This window comes from Diospyros lotus, chromosome 7, assembly GCF_014633365.1.
Source record: "Diospyros lotus cultivar Yz01 chromosome 7, ASM1463336v1, whole genome shotgun sequence".
Classification (NCBI taxonomy): domain Eukaryota; kingdom Viridiplantae; phylum Streptophyta; class Magnoliopsida; order Ericales; family Ebenaceae; genus Diospyros; species Diospyros lotus.
This window is the reverse complement of record NC_068344.1, coordinates 16,604,211-16,627,979: the sequence shown is the minus strand read 5'-3', so window position 1 is coordinate 16,627,979 and position 23,769 is coordinate 16,604,211. Positions and strand designations below refer to the sequence as shown.

At 37.8% G+C, this 23,769-nt stretch overlaps 1 protein-coding gene across 1 annotated transcript in view; it reads right to left on the bottom strand.

Moving 5' to 3' along the window:
* The window catches only part of LOC127806518 (phospholipase A(1) LCAT3-like), a 35,954-nt gene that overhangs the window by 6,568 nt on the left and 5,617 nt on the right, over nucleotides 1–23,769 (bottom strand). The window contains exons 3-10 of the mRNA XM_052343869.1: nucleotides 12,064–12,191; nucleotides 11,831–11,966; nucleotides 11,663–11,714; nucleotides 10,038–10,138; nucleotides 8,349–8,528; nucleotides 1,317–1,474; nucleotides 677–731; nucleotides 265–318 (exon numbers count right to left, since the gene is read on the bottom strand). Of these exons, the coding sequence (XP_052199829.1) occupies nucleotides 265–318; nucleotides 677–731; nucleotides 1,317–1,474; nucleotides 8,349–8,528; nucleotides 10,038–10,138; nucleotides 11,663–11,714; nucleotides 11,831–11,966; nucleotides 12,064–12,191 (864 nt within the window). The remainder of the gene's footprint in view (nucleotides 1–264; nucleotides 319–676; nucleotides 732–1,316; nucleotides 1,475–8,348; nucleotides 8,529–10,037; nucleotides 10,139–11,662; nucleotides 11,715–11,830; nucleotides 11,967–12,063; nucleotides 12,192–23,769) is intronic.

Genomic DNA, 23,769 nt, shown 5'->3' with positions numbered 1-23,769 from the left:
TCCATATTCAGTATGCATATCATGTTAAATCCATGCATTTTTATTAATGTACATGTTAGACAATAGTTTTCCAAACATAGAAATCTGATGTTGCAAGTAAACCTCATGTTTTCAATTTCTCTTAGCAATAAAGGAGATTATTTTACTTCATGTTTAGATCTTTCTGATGGAAACAGCTAGGAAACGAAGGTTATAATTATTCCTTTTAAAACTTGGGCAAGCAAAGAGAAAAATAGATAGGTGGCCACTGGTCAGAAATAGCACCTTTGCTGATTCTGCAGGAACAGTCCCATCTCCATCCACATAAGAGTACTCCGGCTGGACAGGCCAAATGTGCAAATAAGATTAGAAACAGATTACTTATGCTTCCGTACTACATATAGCAAACTGTGGGATCATGTATGACAACAACAATAACAAATTTAGGTGATAATCATATCAAAACTCAGAATTGACTTAAAGCCCAAGTACCAATCCTTTAGCCTAAAGCTACAAGCTTCCATAATCCTAACCTCTACAACCAGCTTTTGGCAGCAGAGCATGAAGTTTTCTTAAAGCCATCCAACATCAAGAAACCAGCAGACAGAATGACTGAATATGTAAAAAATAGCTTATGCCCACTCAAGGTACCCCCAGTAGCTATTGGGATTAGAAAAGTGAGTAACAAAACACTTACCATTGAGTGGCATACTTCTGACAAGTCCTCAATTGGAGAATCTTCTGAACCATAGCTGCAAATTATATTGATTGTTAAGATGTGCTTACATGGCAGTGTCAGTATGACTTCTGATAGAGAATCATAAATCATGCAAAACACAAGCAACAAGTTGCCATCGTGAATTGTGCTAAATGTAATATTCATATACATGATTCATCTAAGTATGCTAAAAAGGTGTAAAAACTAGCTAATTGGTATTTCACTAGTACAATGTTGAAAAACAGGAGCAAAAATATTGATGCCAATTTAACGCAAGCAGGAATCTGAAATAATACTTTCTAAAAAGCAGCCAGTAGAAGAATGATACTAGGATTTGGAAAAAAGTACTATTGTGAAACAGACGATTGCACGGAGGATATGAACACTAACGCAGCCCTACAAGGTGCTGGGGAGGAAAATTATCTTCTGTATAGAATAATTAATGCATCAAATGTTTGTCTGGCTGATATCTAACATGGTTAAGAATCTTATGGACAGATTTAAAGCAATTTTATTAAATAACCAATGCTTCGCATGCAATATCATACAAGAGTCTATTTTCTTCCAAGCCTTAGGCCTGAAAGTAATTCCAATCAAGGGGGGAGATTCAGTTACATACCTAACATCGAAAGGTGTGTCAAATGACGTTCCAAAAATGTTATAGAAAGAGACCCCTTCGGGTAGTTGAGCGTTGTTGAGAATTTGGCGAGTACCAGCAGCCCATTTCAGAATGGAATAGTTAAAAGGTAGAGGAATGGTCTTCCCATCATAACGTATCTGCAAACAAACAACAATTAAGGCTAGGAAATACACTTGGGGTTCTAAGTAAATCACATCAAGCAAAATATTATCCAGAATTTATCAAATTTAGCAAAATAAGACCACCTTAGTGCAACATTTTTAAGGACAACAGGTAATCAGAGCATTAGCCAACAATACTTTAAGAATCACACTGGCTGATTTTGAATTTTATTTTGACTATATCTAGAAGTTTAGTCACCCAGATATTACCAATCTACAAGACAGGCCCATTGAAGTATCAAGTATGATAACAAAGTGGACTGAAAAGATTAACATATTCTACCAAGATAATAGCTCAAGATTTATTCTTGCTTCTCGGTAATTTTTGTCCTTCTTCTTTTCAATTCCACACATACTTCTTGGTTTGAAGATTGAATATACAAAAACAGTATATCAATTGTCAATAATACCACTTTTTTGTTCATAAAGAAAAAATATCCTGGTTAAAATGCATTGTGAATGTAGAACCACAATATTTTTGCTTCACTTTGAACAACTTGTGAATTTTCTTTGTTTTCTTTGACTTCATTGCTAAGATGTCCAATAAAAAGCTGAGAAGGTCCAAAGATAAACAAAAAGATTTGCGTGGTGTTTATAGACTTGAAGCCTATGACAAAGTCCCAAAAGAAGTTTTTTAGAAGGTGTCGGAGAAGAAAGGAGTTTGAAATGCTCTTATACATGTTATTATGGACATGTATCATCAAACAAAAATATGTATTAGGAATTGTGGAGGATACAGATTTTTCCAATTATAATTGGATTACATCAAGGATCTGTATTGAGCCCTTACCTATGATGGATGAAGTCAATAACCATATCTTAGAAGAAGTGCCTTAGTGTATTCTATTTACAGACAATATTGCTTTGGTAGATGAGACAAAAGATGGCATGCATAATAAACTTGACTTACGAGAGAGAGAGAGAGAGAGAGAGTCACCCATTGAAGATAATACATAATAAAAAACAAAATTCGATTTGAGAAGTGAGATTATATTTAACAAGGTTGAGATGTCATTTATAAAGATAAGATGTGATAAAAGTAATAAAAATGGTTTGAACATGTGAGAAAAAAAGTGCAAATACATAGGTGAGGCAAGTGGATGAAATGGAGAAAATTTGTAGAAAAAAGGTAGAGAAAGACCAAAAAAAATTTGTTGGGAAACCCTTAAACATGATATAGGATATAATAGCCTTACGAAGGATATATGGCCATGGATAGAAATTGTTTAGAGCTTTAAAATTCATGTAACCGACCTCAATTAAGGCTAGTGGTTGTTATTGATTTGACTTCATTACTTGATTTCAAAAAGCTTCAAGTAAAATATTTCAAAATATTCCACTCATTCATTTTTATTAAGTGTCAATAAGAAACCTTAGGACCCGTTCTCTTTGCATTCACTTTTTAGTTTTAAGTTTTGCATTCATTTTCAATTTTGGTAGTTTATTTTCAGAAAACTAAAAATGAGTTCTATATGTTATTCTGAAAAATTGTTTCTCAAAACAAAAAAACTAGAAACGCATTCTTAAAATCTCTCCTATTTCTTTCCTTCCAAATATACCACATAACACAATGGGGAATAATCCCCCAAGCTAGCATTCTTGCACTTTCAAAATCATAAATCTTAACTAGGAGAAAGTGGATTAGTGTGTACAAATCCAATATGACATCAGCAAGCAAATTTAGAGTGCTCTCAAATTAACAACAAAAGAAATGTGTTCCATAACGTTCCAGGCTTCAAATCCATTTTTCCAAATAATTATTTTTCAAAATTATGTTCTAAATACATGATATTAAACCTAGAAGTCATGTTTTGATTCCACAAGTTGAGACGGTATCCTAGGTTTCAGAAGGAAGAGTTGGACGGCGTAGGCGAATGGTGAAGGGGAAGAAGAAACGACTGGCGAAGGCAAGGCGAGGCCGCGATTTGAACTACGACGATGGTCATTTGGCGATCGAAGGTGGTGGATTTGGGTTGCTGGTCACGATGCAAGGGGAGCAAATGGCGTCAACGACAGAAGGCGTGGGTAGTTGAACGACCGAGGGCGATCAACGATGGCTTGCGGCGGTGATGACGGGCGCGGGCGGAAGAGAAGAAAGAAGAGAGAAGGAAGAAGAGAGGACACTTAGCAGTCAACGTTTTCCACGTTTCGGGTTTTGGGAGTGTTTTGGTTGAAAACACTCAAAACAACTTTGTTGTTTTGAGTTTTCTTTACAAAATTTTTCTTTGTTTTCGTAAATACATTTTTGAAAATATGAAAGTAAACATGTTTTTACTATTTTGAAAAACAAAAAAGAGTCTAAAAATAGCAAAGAGAATAGGCCCTTATCTTTCATAACATACAAACATGCATGTGGAAAATTCTATGCTCCATTTATAATCTTAAATACTTTTTATTTCCTTCCCTTTCCATCTTTTCTTTTGAAAGTAATCACTCATTCCTTTAATGCTCATGGCTAGGACAGACATTTTAACTTACAGACACAAGAACCAAACTGACCATTGTGAAGAACCAAACCGAATTAGAATGCCACTAAAAGAATCAACTAAATATTTTAATCTGAAGAAAATGAGGAGGAAACTTTAACAGAGTTTAATAAAATAAAATAAAAAAACAGCTAACTCCAAATGCTGCTTAAAAAAGGTAAATATTTAAAGAGCAAAGGATTTCACAGCAAACAAAAGTAGTTAAAGAGATGAAATTTAAGAATGCTGCTAAGCTAGAGTATTCAGAGGATCCTAAAGAAAATTTAAGGAAATGAAGGAATTTGAGGCACTAACTCCGCCTGGGGATGTTATCCACTGCCGGTCCCAAGCCCGGATAAAGGAGGAGGGTTGTGTTAGGTAGCCGACAGCCAACGTAAAACTTAGTCGGATCCAAAACATGAACTCTAGACAAATTATGAAAAAACGTTTGGGCGTGGGCGTAACCCTTCATAGCGACGCGCTACACTGCCTGCGTGTAGTGTCAAGTGAGCTAGGGCCGCTACATCGGCGCCCGGATGTAGTGACAAATGAGCAAGGGTTCCCGCATTTGCTTGGACGGATGTGGGTAAAGAAGTTAGTCCAACATCAAAATCAAAATCAAAATCAAAACCAAAAACAAAACCAAAATCAAAATCAAAACCAAAACCAAAACCAAAAACAAAATCACAATCAAAAACAAAATCAGTTTCAAAGTCAAAGCCAAAAACAAAATCATAGATTAAGGATTGCGTCATAGAATATAGGAACATTAACAGGCAAAGCTATGGAAGTGGTAGATGTGATGATTAGGAGAAAGATTAATATTATGTGCCTTCAAGAGACGGGATGGGTAGGGAAAAAAGCAAAAACTTTGTCAGAAAATGGATATAAAATATGGTACACAGGAAATAATCGAGCAAAAAATGGAGTGGGGATCATTATGGATAAAAGCTTAGTAGATGAGATAGTGGATGTAAAGAGAATAGGGGATAGGATTATTATGGTGAAGGTTACTCTAGGAAGAATGACTATGAATATCTTTAGTACATATGCACCACAGGCGGGGTTAGGTGAGGAGATAAAAGCAAAATTCTGGGAGGACCTAGAGGGACTCATACAAATGATACCAAGAGCAGAGAAAGTGATTATAGAAGGTGACTTAAATGGTCACGTGCGTAGAGACGGAAACGGCTATAGAGAGGTACATGGAGGGTATGGATTCGGGAAAATTAATAATGAGGGTAAGTCTATTTTAGATTTTGCAATGGCATATGGGCTCATCATAACCAATATTAGGTTCAAAAAACGAGACGAACACTTAATCACATATAAAAATGTCACATCAAGCACCCAAATAGATTACTTCCTCATGAGACAAGAAGACCGGGTATGTTGTAGGGATTGTAAGGTGATACCAGGAGAGTGTTTGACTACTCAACATAGACTTCTAGTACTTAACGTCCAAGAAAGAAATTGGAAAAGAAAAAATCACATAAAACAAAATCCAAGAATCAGGTGGTGGGATTTAAAAGGGGAAAAACAACTAATCTTCAAAGAAAAATTAAGGGGTAGAAGAGAATGGAATGGAGAAGGACAGACAAACCAAATGTGGAGAGAAATGGCTAATGCCCTAAGAAACACAGCAAAGGTAGTGCTTGGAGAGACAAATGGTAGAGCCCCTAACCTTAAGGAGTCTTGGTGGTGGAATGAAGAAGTGCAATTGAAAATTAAAAATAAAAAAAATTGCTATAAGGCTGTATATCAGTGCAACAATGAAGAAAATCAAAAAAATTATAAAGAATAAAAAAAGGCAACAAAAAAAACTGTTAGTGAAGCAAGGTCAAAAGCATACGAGAATCTATATAAACGACTTGATACAAAAGATGGAGAAAGGGATATATATAAATTAGCTGAAGCAAGAGAAAGAAAAACAAGGGATTTAAATCAAGTGAAATGCATAAAAAATGAAAATCAAAATGAATTAGTGAATGAGGGAGTGATTAAGGAGAGATGGAAGGAGTATTTCACAAAATTATTCAATGATGATGGCGACACAAGAGTTAGGTTGGGACATCTTAGTAACTCTGAAGAGAACGTGAGCTATACACTTTATCGACGCATAAGTCCAAATGAAATAAGACAAGCATTAAAAAAGATGAAAAATCATAAGGCGGTGGGACCGGATAATATACCAATAGAAGCATGGAAATGCATGGAAGAAGAGGGTATCTCCTGGCTAACGAAATTATTTAACGCGATTCTTAAATCAAAAAAGATGCTAGATGAGTGGAGGAAGAGTACTTTTGTCCCTATATATAAGAACAAAAGAGATGTTCAAAACTGTGAAAATTACAGAGGAATTAAGTTAATGAGCCATACCATGAAACTCTGGGAGAGAGTAATAGAGCAGAGGCTCAGAAAAGAAACAGAGGTCTCAGAAAATCAGTTTGGTTTCATGCCCGGTAGGTCAACAATGGAAGCTATATACCTACTGAGGCGCCTAATGGAAAGGTATCGGGATCATCAGAAGGACCTACATATGGTGTTTATAGATCTAGAAAAGGCCTATGATAGGGTCTCTAGAGAAGTATTATGGAGGGTTTTAGAGAAGAAAGGAGTCCGAATAGCCTATATACAAGCTCTTAAGGACATGTATCATGGTGCAGAGACAAGGGTCAGAACATGCGGAGGGGATACTGAACCGTTTAAAATTACAATAGGATTGCATCAAGGTTCTGCACTAAGTCCATACTTATTTGCTTTAGTAATGGATGAACTCACTAAAGATATTCAGACAGATGTGCCATGGTGTATGCTATTTGCAGACGACATAGTGTTGGTGGATGAAACAAAAGAAGGAGTGAACACTAAACTTGAGTTATAGAGAAACAATTTAGAATCTAAGGGATTTAAATTAAGCAGAAAGAAAACAGAATATATGGAATATAAATTTAGTAAGAATGCAAGAGTGGAGGATGTTATAATAAAATTGGAAGACCAAATCTTACAAAGAAAAGACCATTTTCGATATTTGGGATCAGTGATTCAAAAAGATGGAGAAATTCACGAGGATGTCACACATAGAATTAAGGCAGGTTGGCTAAAATGGAGAAATGCATCGGGGGTGTTATGTGATGGTAAAATCCCATTAAAATTGAAAGGAAAATTCTATAGGACAGCTATAAGACCAGTTTTGTTGTACGGCTCAGAATGTTAGGCAATCAAATACCAACATGAGCAAAAGACGAGCGTAGCGGAGATGAGGATGTTAAAATGGATGTGCGGCCATACAAGAAAAGATAAAATTAGAAATGAAGTTATTCGTAATAAGATAGGAGTAGTGCCAATAGAGGAGAAGATGAGAGAGACTAGACTAAGATGGTTTGGTCATGTGAGAAGGAGACCAAAAGACGCTCCTGTGAGGAGAGTTGATGAAATGGAACAATTAATCAAAAAAAGAGGTAGAGGCAGACCTAAGAAGACTTTGAGGGAGACATTAAAGTTTGACATGAAGTATATGGATCTCAATGAAGATATGACAAAAGATAGAAATACATGGAAGTCTAGAATTCATGTAGCCGACCCCACATAGTGGGATAAAGGCTGGATATGTTGTTGTTGTTGTTGAAGGAATTTGAGGCACTTAGGATATGAATACCGATCAATCTCGTTAAGGACATGTCTCCAACAAGTGTTCAAGTTACTGATTGCCTCCTATGGAAATTTAGCTATAGAACTGACCAGACCAGATTCATTTATTCCATAACCCTTAGAACATCCAAAAGTAATATCAGCTTTAAACTTGGCATGACAAGGCAAGAATTCAAGTAAGAAGGTCATGGGTTTTACAGAACCTCTTCAACTAAACATGAAGAGCACTCCAACTTGATTTTTTTTTTTTATAACTAACTAGGAGAAAATGATGCTGACAGAGAACAGAAGGCAACCAATAAATACTTACTGGTTAATAGAATGTTTATTTGACAGAATGCTGACAGGGTTTATGGTTAATAGAATCTTCATTCAATATCTTATTTTCTTTTTATTAGTTTCTATTCCAGCAGTCTACCATTCTATGTCAAGTTTACAAACACACTGCTCAATTCTACCTGGAAGATATATATATCAATTGAATTGAATTTTGGCAAATTTGAAGATAAAAAGAAAATTGAGATAGATGTTTTATAATTCTGGTGTGATCTTATTCTTATTCCTGTGTTTCCTTTTGTTCTTTTTTATTTATTAATTTGTGAACTTCTTGGTTGTATGCTCTTAAATCCATCCATAGGTGAAGCTCAACTCCAAATGATAAGACTGCAACAAAGCATAAAAAGCATGAAAAGAAGTGGTAGCATTTTGCAGCTGTGTAATGTCAAAGGCAGTACCTCATTATTCCTTAATGCTCCTTCAAAGAGAGCAACACTTTCCATTGGACCATAGGATTGCATCGTGACACTAGTATTTCCATCCTTGGATTGCTTTTGCCAAACCTGAATTTCAGGTTTCTTTTTCCATTTGAATTGAGGATTTGGCAACATCTCATATATTGATGGGCACTCAAGCAACTGTATGTCAAAGCAAATTAAGTCATTCACAATGACACAAATAAAATGAAAAATACTAAGACAAATTGAGTTTGACCAAGTAGCAGCTAGAAATGATAATTTTTCTGTATGCATGGAAAAGAGACCAAATAGAAGATATTTAAGTACAAAAAAGGAAATAATAATCAGAAGATATAATAAAGATTTTTTTTCTGGTACATTTTCATCGAACTTTTAGGGAAGGCCCCAAGTAAGTGACATAAACTGAGTCAACGCATTCCAAGCCATAAGGTAATGTATTCTGGTATCTTTCATCACATTATCCAACAACGAATTCTAATTGTTAGTTGTTATTTCAATTTTTACAATGAGTGCACCTTGTACTTGGCATGCTACATTAATGTAAATAGGCTCACTGGCTAAGCAAGACAACCCAAAGATTGGGGTTCTCATCATGACCACCTTTTCTCCTCTCTTCTATCTACTCTCCTTTCCCCATCCCTTCTTCTTTGTGTTTCCACACCAGCCGGTTCACCAATTATGGTCAACCACAGGCCCTGGGGCAGTGATTTAGCTGACAAGACAATTTATAGATACTCATACAGAGATTAGTATAAGTCTTATGCACTCCCCTTTTGTACAGAAATTAGTATATTTGTCTCCGTCAGCCAGATATTTCATATCCTGTGGAAGTTGTTATAGTATTCATGACCCCCTTATAATGGAGCCAGATTTGTTGACTAGATTCTAAGATATCTTAACTCTAGGAAAGGGGATCTGTTCTGTCACCATAACAACTTGAGTTTAGACACCTTAGAAGATATAGATTGAGCAAGTCCAATTGATAATAGGTAATCAACTTCCTGCTACTGCAGTCTTGCAGGAGGAAATCTGGTTGGGTGAACTAAGCAACAAGCAGTGGTGCTCAAGTCCAATGCAGAGGCACAGTACAGAGAATTATGGCTCATGGCAATTTGAGCTTATTGAATTCAGTCAATATGCAGTCCATGGTCTAGTTTAGTATTATAGAACTCACACATCACAATTGTTAAACATTCTGGAAGGGAAACTAAATGAGGGGTTCATTTCCATTCCCTTTTTGTGCCTCACAAGATGGATGGACTGAGGTTTTCACTAAAGAAATTAGTCGTAAGAGTTTTCATTTCATTATCTGAAAGTTGTACATGCAAAATATCTATGCATCAAATTGAGAAGGTGAGTTGTGTATTATCTATTTTGTTATGATGTTACATTTAAACTTGCAGCTTCATTAATATATGTAAGACTAAGGGACATAAACCAATTCTGGCTTTTTTTCATCTGCTTATGGCACCTCTCCAATCATCTCCCCTCTTCCTTTCTTTGCTTTCGAATTACTATAATTTTAAATTGACTTGAGGTGGGTGAAATCTATAATCATCACATGTACGCTAGCAAGCTAATCTTGAGCTATCCGTTTTCTCTGTCTTGTAGGATGAAGTGTATGATTTGATTTCATACCAAGAGACTTTCTTAGTACATGAAAGTTACCAGCTGATGCATTGTCCATCTTGAAACAAAAAAGAAGCTTTCAAAGCCTTCAACAAACTGCAATCCAGTCAAGAGAGCATCATTGATACATCCTGGTGCACCTGTTAAGCATTTAATAGAATAATAATGAAACATGATTAACTGACACAAGCAGAGAAATGATAGAAGAAAAGGAAGCCTAAGCTGCTTGAACTGCAGAACAGATACTCCAGGTGATCAAGAAATTTTAAAAAGTATCCACTCAATGACCATTAAACAAACTCATTGCCACTTCATTTATGAAGCTTTTTGTGTTTCTCAATGTCAATTTATATTGACTTTTGCAATGTTATGTATCTTCTTTTGTTCATGGACAAGTTTTAATTTTTCTTTTCTCTGTTTTTTTTTTTTTGTTGGGGGGAGGCAAAACACAAATGAGCCAAGGTATACGTTAAAGTAAAGAAAATTAAAATGCTAAAAGGCCCTTACGGATTCAGTCTTTGTGCATAATTCTAAATGCACAATGTGCTGCCAGACTTATAACCCACATAGAGGAAGTAAAGGGGGAAAACATGAATGAAAGAATAGAAAGTCTTCGATAATACCAGGAAGCTCATCAACAAACACTGATCATTTTAGGCTGCAATAGTTGTTCATCTGGTATATGTGAGCAGGTTAAGTGGTTTTAACTGTACTGTAGATATAATAATACAAAAATCAAGAGTAAATTACACTAACCACCCCTGAGGTTTGACATAATTGCAAGGACTACTCCTTGCATTTTGAAAATAGCAGAAAGTACACTTCTGTTAGTCTGATGTTATGCAAGATCATGAAATGACAATTTTGCTCACAATTAAAAAAAGAAATTTCTGATTTTAGAAGAAAGAGTTAAAAAAAGAATGAGAAAACTGGTGGTGGCTGGCCACTAGCCGCCAGCTGCCACTGGTGCCGTCGATTCCTACCCTAGGTTCCATCACTGGAATCAGAAAACAAAGACCATTGTTGAAAACAGGAATCAGAAATCAGAGAGAGAGAGTTGGCTATGGTGGCCAGCTGCTTCAAAACAAATGAGAGAGAGAAAGAGAAAGAGTTGAATGAGAGATTGGAGAGATAAAGGAGGGTAATTTAGGCATTTAGAAAAAATTAACGAAATTATGTTAAAGGTAGGGGGAAAACTGCAACATGATAAGGAACACTGAGGCTAGTCATTGTTTTTCTCAAATGTCAGGGGGTATTTCCTACAATTATCCTAAATCTCAGGGGTACCACACGGAATTTTCCCAAAAATCAGCCATCCAGCACATAATTCTAAAGGTTTTATCTAGGTTAAAATAGTTCCACTGCATTTTCCAAGACCATGAAAGCTATGTTTTATGCACTTTTTACACTTCATTTAAAACCATGTTGAGTTTGATTTTTGTTGTCAAACATAATAAAACAAAAGAGATTAATGTCTTTCTAGGAACCAACTAAAACCTCTTTAAGCAGCTATTAATGATGGTGTATGACAATCAATGAATGAAATCATCTCCTTTGTTACTTTAAGGCTGGGTTCATAGGATTTGTCAAACATCATTTCAAGACAGGCTCAAGCTACATGCATAATGTTCTCCAGACAAGAACACACAGGCAGAGAAAATGACCTTGGAAAGGGCAAGCAATGCAGATCCACTTGTTTACATACATGGTGAAAACCTGCCAGATGAAGCATTACATCATCACTCAAGCCTATTATGGATGATAAATTGTTCATAATTTTCATGTGTTTTCATATAATTAATTCAGAAGCCACCAGGTGGAAATTTTCACACATCATTATGGAGTGTCATGAAACACTTCATCAGCAATCCACCCATCGAATGTGAAATTATATTAACTTTTCTTCCACCAGAAGCTTTGTATGCAATTTCCAACTTTTCTTTAAGGCCTTTCATTAAGGTTTCAATTCTGCAGAACAAGCATTATCAGTCAAGTTCTAGGATGAATCATCAAAAACATACAGAAATCATCATTTAAAAAGAAAATTCAGCAGTTAAAAATGAACCTGTTGCTTTGTCTGAAGTCATAACCATATCCGAACAATGTGGTACCTTTCTTATACCCACATCGAACAAGCATATCAATCATGTCGTGGAAATGGTACACGTCGGTCAAATGTATAAGTTTTACAAACTGAAAATCAGAAAAATGACACATGTAAGGCAACATATTTCTCAAGTAAGCTAAAAGGTGGGGAAAACATAAATAGAGTAAGCAAATTTGATGAGGAAAATGTAAATAACTAGATATTCTCACTAAAACTAATATCACGTTTGAATGATTAGTTAAAATTAACTCATTTCCAGGAGATTACTGTTTCCAAAACACAGATTAGGAATGACAAATGTAGAATCCTCAAGGAGGTAGGTTTGAGCTGACAAAAGTTGATATCACAGAAGATGTTGAGCCAAATCAAAGTGCAGATATCTTCCAGGGTGATCCCAATCTCACCATCAATTGGTTGCAGATACATGGGAATCTGTGCTCTACTTTGAGACTTTGAGACAATAGTCTTGAGGCTGGCAAACAGAAAGTCCTTAGGAGCTCCTAACAGCCAATAAAATATTTGCTGAAGGAGCAACATTTGTTAGCTGGATTTGGATAAAACCTGCAAGGACTACACATCCAGGCCATCAACAGGAGCCATATTGTTGTCATAGCTAATCAGGGAATAAAGAAAAGCACCTCCCTGAATGCTAAAATGAGAAATTTAGCCCACAAGTAACCCTAATTAAGGCAGCACCACAGAAAGGATCACCCTAATTAAGGCCCTCCAAACCAGTGGTTTACCCTGGGACCTTCAAGAGGAGCCTCTGTGCACACAACCTTAAGATTATTTTTTGAGCCACTACCCAAACTACTCCTCACTTCCCCTATAAGTCAGCTTCTTTGTCATTCTCATCCCTGACATCTTCAGGAAACTTGGAGCAAACACATGTAACTAGGAACTCTGTTGCCTAACCAGTACTCATATATACATGGATTTCCAAATCTCATCTCAGCAATCCAAACAGAAGCGAAGCTAAATGAGCAAGGTGTAATATATGGGTCAATCAATATGATTAATGGGAATTATAACTAATGGCTCACCTGAAACACTGAGACACAAAGATTATATGCATGCACACCATTTCTCCCCTTTCCAAAGCCATGTTTGTGGAGGCAATAATGCATATGCCTCCCCCAGTTTGCCAAATGGCAATTGCCCCATCAAATGAGAATACACCAGTCCTATCCATGTTGGTCTTGTATGGGGACATGGGAACTGAAGGGTTGGCTCAAGCACTATCCCAGCTCAGCTGCCAAGGCTCAAATCAAGCCTTGATCTCTGCCAAAAGATGGGTTCCCTTGAATCTCCACTGAATATACTTATTAGCAGGACTCCAAGAGGATTGTTGTCTGTAAGGCTGAGACTTAAAGGGGTTCCTGGAACTCTCATCCTTGTAAGAGGGATGTGTATCCTAGCTAGTCCATAGAACGAGACTCTCCAAGAAGAATGCTTGCCAAATGGGAAACAACCGCATTTAAGTTATACATGTGGCCAGTCATGGCATTCCAGTTATGGGCAGTGCTATCGCTACCACCTCCCCTAAATCAGGGGTTGCCTCACTGACAGGTTGAAGGATAGTTACTTGGTTCAACTATTCAACTCATCCTCCTTGGAATGAATATGGAATAAAAGGAAGCCTTCTCTGCTGACTGCCAAAAATCTCCTACTTCCTCCTTTCCTTCAGTGACTTGGTTATAGAATTTGACCTTCATAGCTTCCAAAAATCTCTTAGTTAATCTTTGCTCAATAAGAGACTTGATACATACACTGGCTATCCTTTTCTACAACCTTTCCATTGATAAGAATTAAAATTATATTTCTTTCATTTTTGTTTAAAAGATTTATGATTAGTTTGGCAAGGGTAAAATTGAGATTTTACATTATTTCAAGAATGAAAAAAGACCAAAAAAAAGTACAAAGAATGGAGAAAATGATTACGAGATAAGATAACATAGAGATCATTGGTATTGCCACTGAGAGACTAATGAAATATTTATTTGATATCTTGTTATAGTTGAAGACCTAAGTATTGCCAACTGGAATACTAGAATATTTTCTAAGTTGATTCTCACTCCACCATTGACTATTTTTTAACTTTGGGTGGTAGAGCTACAAAGGGCATCCCAGTCCTCAAGACTCTCCCTTCGCAAGGGTCCTAGAATTTATGTATGCAACTTTACCCTTGCTTTATAAAGAGGCTGATTCCACATCTAGCCCTCCATGGTAGTGCTATACATTAAAATTTTAAAAATGATAAGTTAGTAATTTAAAAGTAGAACATACAACTTTAGCCTCAATAACTGAGGAAGTAAATTGTCATAGATATTTATGACATGAAGTCCTGCTTCAAAAAACCAGCCTAATCATGTTCTTTAATCATTATAAGTACAATTGCTAGAGTACTTATCAATAAATTGAGACCCAAAACATAGCATTATGAGATCTTGTTTAAGTAATGGCATCAATTACATGGACTTTGTCAAATCATGTGACAATGTTGCAAATCTATTGGTAAAGCGCCTTGATAAGGAAAAGGGTCTGGGATATATTGAGGAAGGCACATTTGCAACCAACACAATTACAAGAACATATCAAATAGCGTGTATAGGGACAACAGATCTCAGGGAACCAGGTTCAATTGGAAGAATGAACCATGTGGTAATAGTATTTATTTATTATTTTAGTTTAGTTGCTTCTATAATATAAGGGCATCTATAATATAATGATTGAGAATATGAGTTGTCCTCAACTCATAGTAAAAGCACTAAAGTAGAAGCTCATATGAGTTACCAAATTTTGCCTATATAGACATACAAGTAAAGTCACTTCCTATGAAAATTGGGCTTCTTCTCACATATTATCATGAAAATCAAAATAAGCACAACGTTGGGTATATTGGCCTACAAAGTTTTTGACAATACCTATATATGAGTTTTCATTACTTCCTTCAAGCAATCATAGGTTAAGTTTGAGACCACAACTATCTCTGGAGTAAATTCTAACATTTCCATAAGCAAAGGTTCAATGTAAAAGACACCTTCATGATGCATAAAAAACCTTCTTTGTTCATTCATTACTCTTTTCTTTAATTTTAATATTAAACAAATATGGGGAACCTGGGTGCATTTTTTAATTAATTATGTTTCAGGTGTTTCAGTTTTCTCAAATCTATTTTATTCAACACCAATTTTATTCTTAATTATTTATTCAAAAGTGATTTGACCTTTCCACATCTCCATCATTATCTTGTGACTTTCTATCATTTAACCAACATTACCATGTTTTCTATAAATTGTTAATTAGGGAAACAGTAGATTATTAATGCAGAAGACAATGGAAGATTACCTCGAGAACTATCATGCTTATAAATATGCTCTATTTATCTAGCGACTTACACTAAGACAGGAGGATCTATGTGCTCTACATTTTCCTAGACATAATTAAGCAAATGGAGTGTTCTTCTGGTAAAGCTTCTAACCCATTATCTTGTGCAATATTGATTCAAAGTACCATGAACAATCAGATTTTATATTCTGGAGACACGTTAAGAGAAGGCCCATTCACTAGTATTTGGACTTTGAAAATCATAAAGGCTTGAATGCCCATAGTCCTTGAAAGAGCTACATTTCAGAAAATATTTTACATATTGGCACTGACACTTACACATGAAATTATGTTAGAAGATCAGGAAGCAAGGCAATAATACCACATGAATTTAGTATTCATCTCCACAATGGTAAAGTTCCATTTGTTTATTTGAAATAAAAATTGTTAGGAAGTTTTATTGAAATGATCAAATAATAGGAAATGGAAGAAAAAGGCAGGGCTTATCCAAGAAAGATAAAAAAGAACAGAGATATTATTTCATTTTTTGGTTGCAAGGCATTTACTGTTTTCCTTTTATTAAGTAAAGGTTGCATCACAAGACTACATAAAACGGAAATTGCAAAGAGAATATTTGCTTAGATAAAATCTAGAAAGTTTTCAACTGTTTACAATTTTTATTATATGTTAGAAACAGCCTTAAAAGTATTCATCCAAGAGAAAGAAGAAGAACCCAAATACTAACAATTAATTGAGTTCGAAGGACTGCTAATTTGTTGATTAAAAAAAATAAAAGAAAACAGAAATACTGAACTGTTGACATGTTGAAAAATGATATATAATAAAAGAAAATGTTACATTAGGAGCATTAAAAATGACAATTTCTTAAACATAGCATTTAAAGCAACCACTATGGCCGCCACATTTTTGCTATTAGACTTAAGAGAAATGTTTTCTAGAGTAATAAAGAAGCAAGGGAACCATGACAACAGATTCAATCATCCTGCTTATCTAAAACTAAGGTCACAAGAAAAGCCAGAAAAATTACTACCATAACCGAAAAAGTAAAAAGAAAGATCAAAAGGAATGATTGCTAATAAATCAGGCAATAGCTCACAAGCTGATCACACCACTTAAGGTTATTGTTATATATTTTGTGAAACTTCAAATGAGGCCCAAAGGTTAGGGGGGCCATTTGGCAACCATGGGCTGCTCCTTTGGGTGCCCACTAGAGGGCCACTTGGCAGCCACCATCGGCCCAGCCCAAGCCCCTTGGCTTTTGGCTTTTGGCTTTTGGCTTTTGTCGCGTAGCCTACAGCCGTTTCCTTTTACACGATTTCATCCAAGCCATTGCAGCCTCCTTTATCTTGTGCAATCTCAGCCATCCAGTTTCACTATTTATCTGTCGCCTCGAGATTGATGATTGATCGGTGGAAGACGAAAGAAAAGGGGGGTTGGCCGAGAGAGTTGTCATTTTAGGGTTTTTTCTTTCTCTCTCTCTCTCTCTGTAAATTTTGTTCAGTTCGTCTTCCCTTTGTGTTCTCTAGTTTTTTAATCTAAGGTAAGCTCTAAATCTGTTAGTGATTCTGAGCATTTTGTATAGAAAACCAGGGTTGTTTTCGGTTTCGATTTTATTGTAATCGGATTGAATATATATAGTGGAGTGAGCTCTTCTCACCGGAGCTCAAGTGGACGTAGCCCCTGTTTGAGGTGAACCACTATAAATCGTGCGCCTCTTGTTTCATTTATGCTTTTATTATCATCTGTGTTGTCTTTAGACTCTCAGTCAGATTTGATAATATCATCAGTGCTTGATTTTGATTGTGTGTGTGGAGATTTGCTATCTCTGTTTGTTCGTAACAGTGGTATCAGAGCCTCTGGTTTACGTATCCAACGTTTTTTGGTCAAAATCGTGTTCGATTCTTTTTTCTCGAAATCTAGGGTTTCCGTTCTTTTCTCTGTGTCGGTGTTGTTTTAAGAATCCTAGGGTTTTCTGAAGAAACTTTGTTAGCGGGAGTTTGCTGTACAGGTCTCAGTCAATAATCTAGGGTTTATTTTTTTGGGCATTTTTCATGCAACACGAAAATGACAACAACCCAATTTGAAAGTGGTACATTCGATGGAAAGGGGGATTTCGGAAGTTGGAAAAAAAAAAAAGATGAGGGTTTTTCTCTCTCATCATAAAGTGCTTATAGCACTCGAGCCAGATGACCGCAAATGGTCACCTGAGCAGCTAGCTCGAACTAATGAAATCAGAGAAGAGGCGTTTAATATGATAGTTCTTCATCTCGGTGATTCTGTAATCCGTAAGGTTGACGGTATATCTCTACCCCTTGATCTTTGGAATAGATTAGAATCTTTATATTCTGTTATGTCTGCTCCAAATTTGGTTTATTTAAAAGGCATGTTGTTTAACTTTAAGATGAATACCTCTAAATCTATGGATGAAAACATAGATGAATTTACTAAACTTACTTTGTTATTAAGAGGTACTGATCAGGCTTTAGGTGATACTAGTGAAGCCATGATTTTGTTAAACTCTACCTGATGATTATGATGTAGTGAAGCATGCTTTACATTATACTGGTATAGTCCCTAGTATGGAACTTGTTCTCTCTGGTATAAAGGCTAGAGAACTAGAACATAGCACATCTAAGAAAACGGGCAACAATTTGTTTATAAAAGGAAATGCTGATAAAAGAAACTATACTGTGAATACTGAACAACTTAATGGGTCAGGACAGAAGGGAAAAAAGAAAGATAGGAAGGGTAAACAAAAACAAAAATGGAAGTGTTACCACTGTGGGAAAGAGGGACATATAAAGAAATACTGTTATGATTTTTTGAAAAAACAAAAGCAAGGGGGCAATGTAACAGTAGCAGCTAGTAGTTCTAACTGTTTAGCTAAGGTGCTTAATGTATCTGTTAATTCTGTCAAAAATGAATGGATTATGGACTCTGGCTGTTCTTTTCATATGTGCCGTAATATTGATTGGTTTCATAACTTCAATAACAAAGAAAGTGGAATAGTGTATATGGGAAACAACCATTCATGTAGTGTTCAGGGTAAAGGTGACATAACTCTTAAGTTGCATGACAACAAAGTAAGAACACTCACTGATGTACGATATGTACCAGGCCTTAAAAGAAATTTAATTTCTCTCGGTACTCTTGATGAGTTAGGATTCTCATACATAGCTGAAAATGGTTCTATGAATGTTTTTAAAGGAGAAGAGTTAATCCTAACTAGTTCAAAAAGAAATGGCTTATATGTTTTAAATGGTTGCTTTCACTTCTCTGTTATATCAAACTCTGCATGCTATGTTAACACTGATAAGACAAAACTATGGCACTAAAGGCTTGGTCACATGAGCCTGAAAGGTTTGCAGGCACTGTCAAACCAAGGATACCTTGGTTCAATGTCTGCTGAGACCCTCGACTTTTGTGAACCATGTGTGCTAGGCAAGCAACACAGGATGAGTTTCCATAAGGGAACTCACCTGGCGAAGGCATGCCTTGAGTACTTACATGCAAATCTCTGGGGACCTTCCCAGGTCCCCACCCATGGCGGCAACATGTATTTTCTTTCTATCATTGATGATTTTACTAGGAAGGTGTGGGTTTTTCTGTTAAAAACTAAAGATCACACATTAGAGAAGTTTAAAACATGGAAGATCTTAATAGAAAACCAAGCTGATAGGAAAATCAAAACTCTTAGAACAGACAATAGATTAGAATTCTGTAATAAAGACTTTGATGAATATTGCAGCTCCCAAGGAATAATTAGGCATAAGACTGTTAGGAACACACCCCAACAAAATGGGGTGGCTGAAAGAATGAACCAAACCCTCCTCGAAAAGGTGAGGTGCCTTTTGTTCACATCTGGTTTGCCTAAATTTTTTTTGGGAGAAGCCTTAGCTATAGCTCCATACCTAGTAAATAGGAGTCCCTCTACTGCTCTTAATTTTAAATGCCTTGAAGAAAAGTGGACTGGAAGGAAATTAAACTTAAACTACTTAAGAACTTTTGGTTGTGAAGCCTATGCTCACCAGTCAGAAGGTAAACTGAAACCAAGATCCACAAAGTGTGTTTTTGTTGGGTATCAGGAAGGAACTAAGGGATATAGGCTATGGGAAAGACAATCTAAGGGTGTAAAAATTATCATCAACCGAGATGTTATATTTAATGAAGCAGCCTTCCCTTGCAAATTATCTAATACTGAAGAATCAAACCAACATAGTAACACAGATAATTTTATCAACTTAGGAGGAGCCCAAATAGAGGAGGAGCACCCAGCTATAAATGATAACCCTCCTGGTGCTCCAATTATACCAGAACCTCAACCAGAAGGTGATCCCTCACCCATATCAAACTTAGACCAGACCTCTGATCATGAGGAACAAAATGGTGAAACTGAGATTGAGGTGGAGCATCATGACTCCCCTCAACATGATCTTAGTGACTACTAGCTTGCCTGAGATAGAAGCAGGAGGTCTGTAAGACCACCTGCTAGGTATGCTTTTTCAGATTTAGTATTTTGTGCCTTGGTGGCAGGAGTTGAAATGAGGAGCAGTGAGCCTTCCTCTTATGAGGAGGCTGTCAACTTAAAGGAAAGTCAAAAATGGCAGCAAGCCATGCATGAAGAAATGGCCTCCCTCATGGCCAACAGAACTTGGGTTCTTGTCCCTCGTCCAGAAAATCAGAAGCTGATCCAATGTAAGTGGCTGTTCAAATTAAAAGAAGGTATTGTCAAGCCTCGAGTATGAGGCTTAGGCAATTTTGGAAGAATCGGGAATTTGAGAAAGAGAGGAGAGGGAGAATTTGAATTAAGAAGAGGGAGAGAATCAGAGAGAGAAATTAGGGAGGGAAATATCCGAATGTATTCACTGATAGATCCCATCCTCACATACAATGCCCATTTATAAACTCGCTCAACTAGTTGTTATCACAACTGATTCCTGCAAGTGGCCTAGGCGAAACCGCCCGCACATGCAATCTATTATAGCCATTCTGTTATTACTACTTATAGCTATGCATCTCTAGTTTATTACACATAAGCCACTAGGCTTGTGACAGTCCCAGTCCCTTAAAAGCTTCCTTGTCCCCAAGGAAGGTGAGTAGCTGAGCAGTGCGCGGAAATTGACTCAGCAGCTGGGGAAGGTATTCCCAAGTGGTATGCTCCGGGTGACGGTTGGACCATTGAACCAAAACTTGGATGAGAGGTACGGGGGCCCTGATGGACTACTCGTCGGTCGATGATGGCTAATGGTTCCCCGTCGTTATCGGCCTCTTCGGTTGCAGGAGGTGGTTCGGAGTTCACAGTAGCGTTAGGCTCGATGAACTTCTTCAATAGGGAGACATGAAATACTGGGTGACATTCCACGTGGGGAGGTAATTGCAATCTGTAGGTGACTTGACCAACCCGCTCCAAGATGAGAAATGGTCCAAAGTACTTAGGACTGAACTTGGTGGGGGTGACCTTAGAAAAAGAGGACTGTAGGAACCGTCGAACCTTTAAGAAGACTCGATCGCCTACTTCGAAGTTTCAGTCACTTCGTTTGCGGTCTGCGACTTGTTTCATCCTGTTGTTAGCGGTGGCCAACTCTTGCTTGAGGAGTGAGATCATCTCCTGCCGGTCTCACAAATACTCAGCTACATTAGTTCGCACCCTATTGGTACCCGTCATGGTAGGTATTATAGGTGTCTGATATCCGAATAGAGCCTCAAAGGGAGTTTTCTTGATAGTGCTGTGGTAAGTGGTATTATACCACCACTGAGCTAAAGAAAGCCACTTACCCCAACTCTTAGGCCGAGCAAAACACATACATCGCAAATAGGATTCCAAGCACTGGTTGACCCTTTCGGTCTACCCATCAGACTCCGGATGGTATGCTGATGACATGTGTAGACTCACCCCTAAGTTCTTGAACAACTCCTGCTAGAAGTGGCTGGTAAATATTTTGTCTCGATCTGAGACGATGGATTTAGGTAGGCCATGCAGTTTGGCCACTGTATCAATGAACACTAGAGCAATCTCCTGGGCTGTGAATGGGTGAGTGAGGCCAATGAAGTGAGCAAATTTGGTCAGCCGATCGACCACAACTAGAATCGCGTTTCGGCCTTCTAATTTGGGCAAGCCCTCGATGAAATCCATGGATATCTCCTTCCATGCCCTGTCTGGTATAGCCAGTGGCTGTAACAATCCTGGATAAGCCACTTGTTCATGCTTGCATCGTTGGCACGTCATGCAAGCTGCCACATACTCCATAACTTCTTTCTCGAGGCCAGGCCAAAAGAACATCTGTCGAACCCGATAATAAGTAGCTCGAACCCCCGAGTGTCCCCCTAGTGGAGAGCTATGTAATGCTTATAAGATCTTAGCTCGTAGTTCCCTGTCATTGCCCACAACCAATCTGCCTTTAAACCTGATCAACCCGTCAGCCATAGAATATCCCTGCTCATTGGTGTGCCGCACGGCTAATTGGGTTTGGAGGGATTTGGTCCAATCAGACTTCTCATAGCTTCCAGTAATGTCTTTGACCCAGTCAGGCACCACAGCGGTGATTGCCTCACATGGCCCTGCTTCTGATCTCCGTGACAGAGCATCTGCCACAATGTTTTCCTTTCCCCGCTTATACTGTATCACGTAATTTAGGCCCAACAATTTGGATATTCCCTTCCTTTGCAAATGCGTATGCAGCTTCTGTTGGAGGAGGTGTTTTAGGCTATCATGGTCAGTACATATTATGAAGGGGGCTCCTTCCAAATAATGCCTCCACTTGTCAATAGCTATAATCATGGCTAACAGTTCTTTTTCATACACACTTAGCCCTCGGTATCGAGCAGCCAGTGCTTGACTGATGTAAGCGAGGGGTTTCCCTTCTTGTGTCAGCACTGCACCTACCCCGATGTCGCATGCATCAGTTTCCACCACAAAAGCCTTAGAGAAATCTGGCAGTGCCAAAACTGGGGCTTGTGTCATCGCCTTTTTTAGGGTGTTGAAAGCTTGCTCAGCCTTTGCAAAGAGGTCGGAAGTGGAAGGGCTCTCCTGCTCATCTTTTCCTATCGTTTGAATGGAAAATAGCTGGGATATCTGCCCTTCTCCTTTCATTAGCAACTTCTGTAATTTTTTTCCTGTGATCATCTTGCATTCCCCTGCCTCGAGGCACCCTTTTAACGTCAGCTTCCGGCCTTTCAAATCCAGTGTGACTTCCAATTTATTGAAGTCGAAAGTCAGAGGACTTACTGTCCTCATCCAATCCACCCCAAGGACAATGTCACAGCCTCCTAGTTCCAGAATTCTTAGATCCGTAGAGAACTCTTCCCCTTGCATCAGCCATTTAAACCCTACACTCTTATGATTGCTGTACATTTTGTTGCCGTTAGCTACCGTTACTGATAAGGGAGAAGTATTTACCAAGGCACACCCTAGTTCCACAGCAGTTGCCTCATTGAGGAAGCTGTGGGTGCTGCCGCTATCAATCAACACCATCATTCTTCTCTTGCCCACTCTTCCTTCAACCTTAATGATTTGCCCTGCATGCTCCCCTTTGAGTGCATGAAATGAAATTTCCCCTCCTTCACCGACAAGATCACCTTGAGGAACTTCCGCCTCTGTTTCTTCAAGGTCTTCTTGCCCCTTCTCTAATATTTGCTCCTCTCCACCCTCCATGTTTAGTAGTTGCCTTCTACATTGGTGGCCAAGACTATAAGGATCTCCACATCTAAAATAGAGCCGCAACTGTCTTCTCTGTTCCATAATAGGATTTCTAATCGCCACGATTTGCTGACTACCTCTGGGTGGACCTGTACCTCTTGCCGCCCCTATCTCCCGTGCATGACCACTACGAGGTAGACTGATTAACGGTCCTGTTCGAGAGGATGTCCTGTTCCTTTTGTAGATAGCTTCTAACGTCAATTCTTGTAATCTGGCCTTTTCTGCTGCTTGTCTAACCGTGAGTGGCATCATCATCTTTACCATGGATCTCAACTCATCCTTGAGCCCACTGATAAAGCTGGATACAAAATATTGCTCAGTCAGTGATGGTTGAGCGTTCCACATTAGAGCTCCTAACTCCTCGAATTTCTCTAAATACTCCGTTTCCGTCCCTTCTTGCCGAAGTTTGTTGAATTCTTCTATCACATCCGCCAAATTCTTTTCTCCAAAACGCCTACACAATTCTTCGGCAAAATCGATCCATCTCACCCCAATCCCTTGGTACCTATACCATCCTTGAAACCAGGAGTCAGCCGTATCATTAAGATAGGCTGTGGCCAATGTAATTCGCTAAGTCTCCGCCACATTATAATACTGGAAGAAACGTTCACACCAGCGCA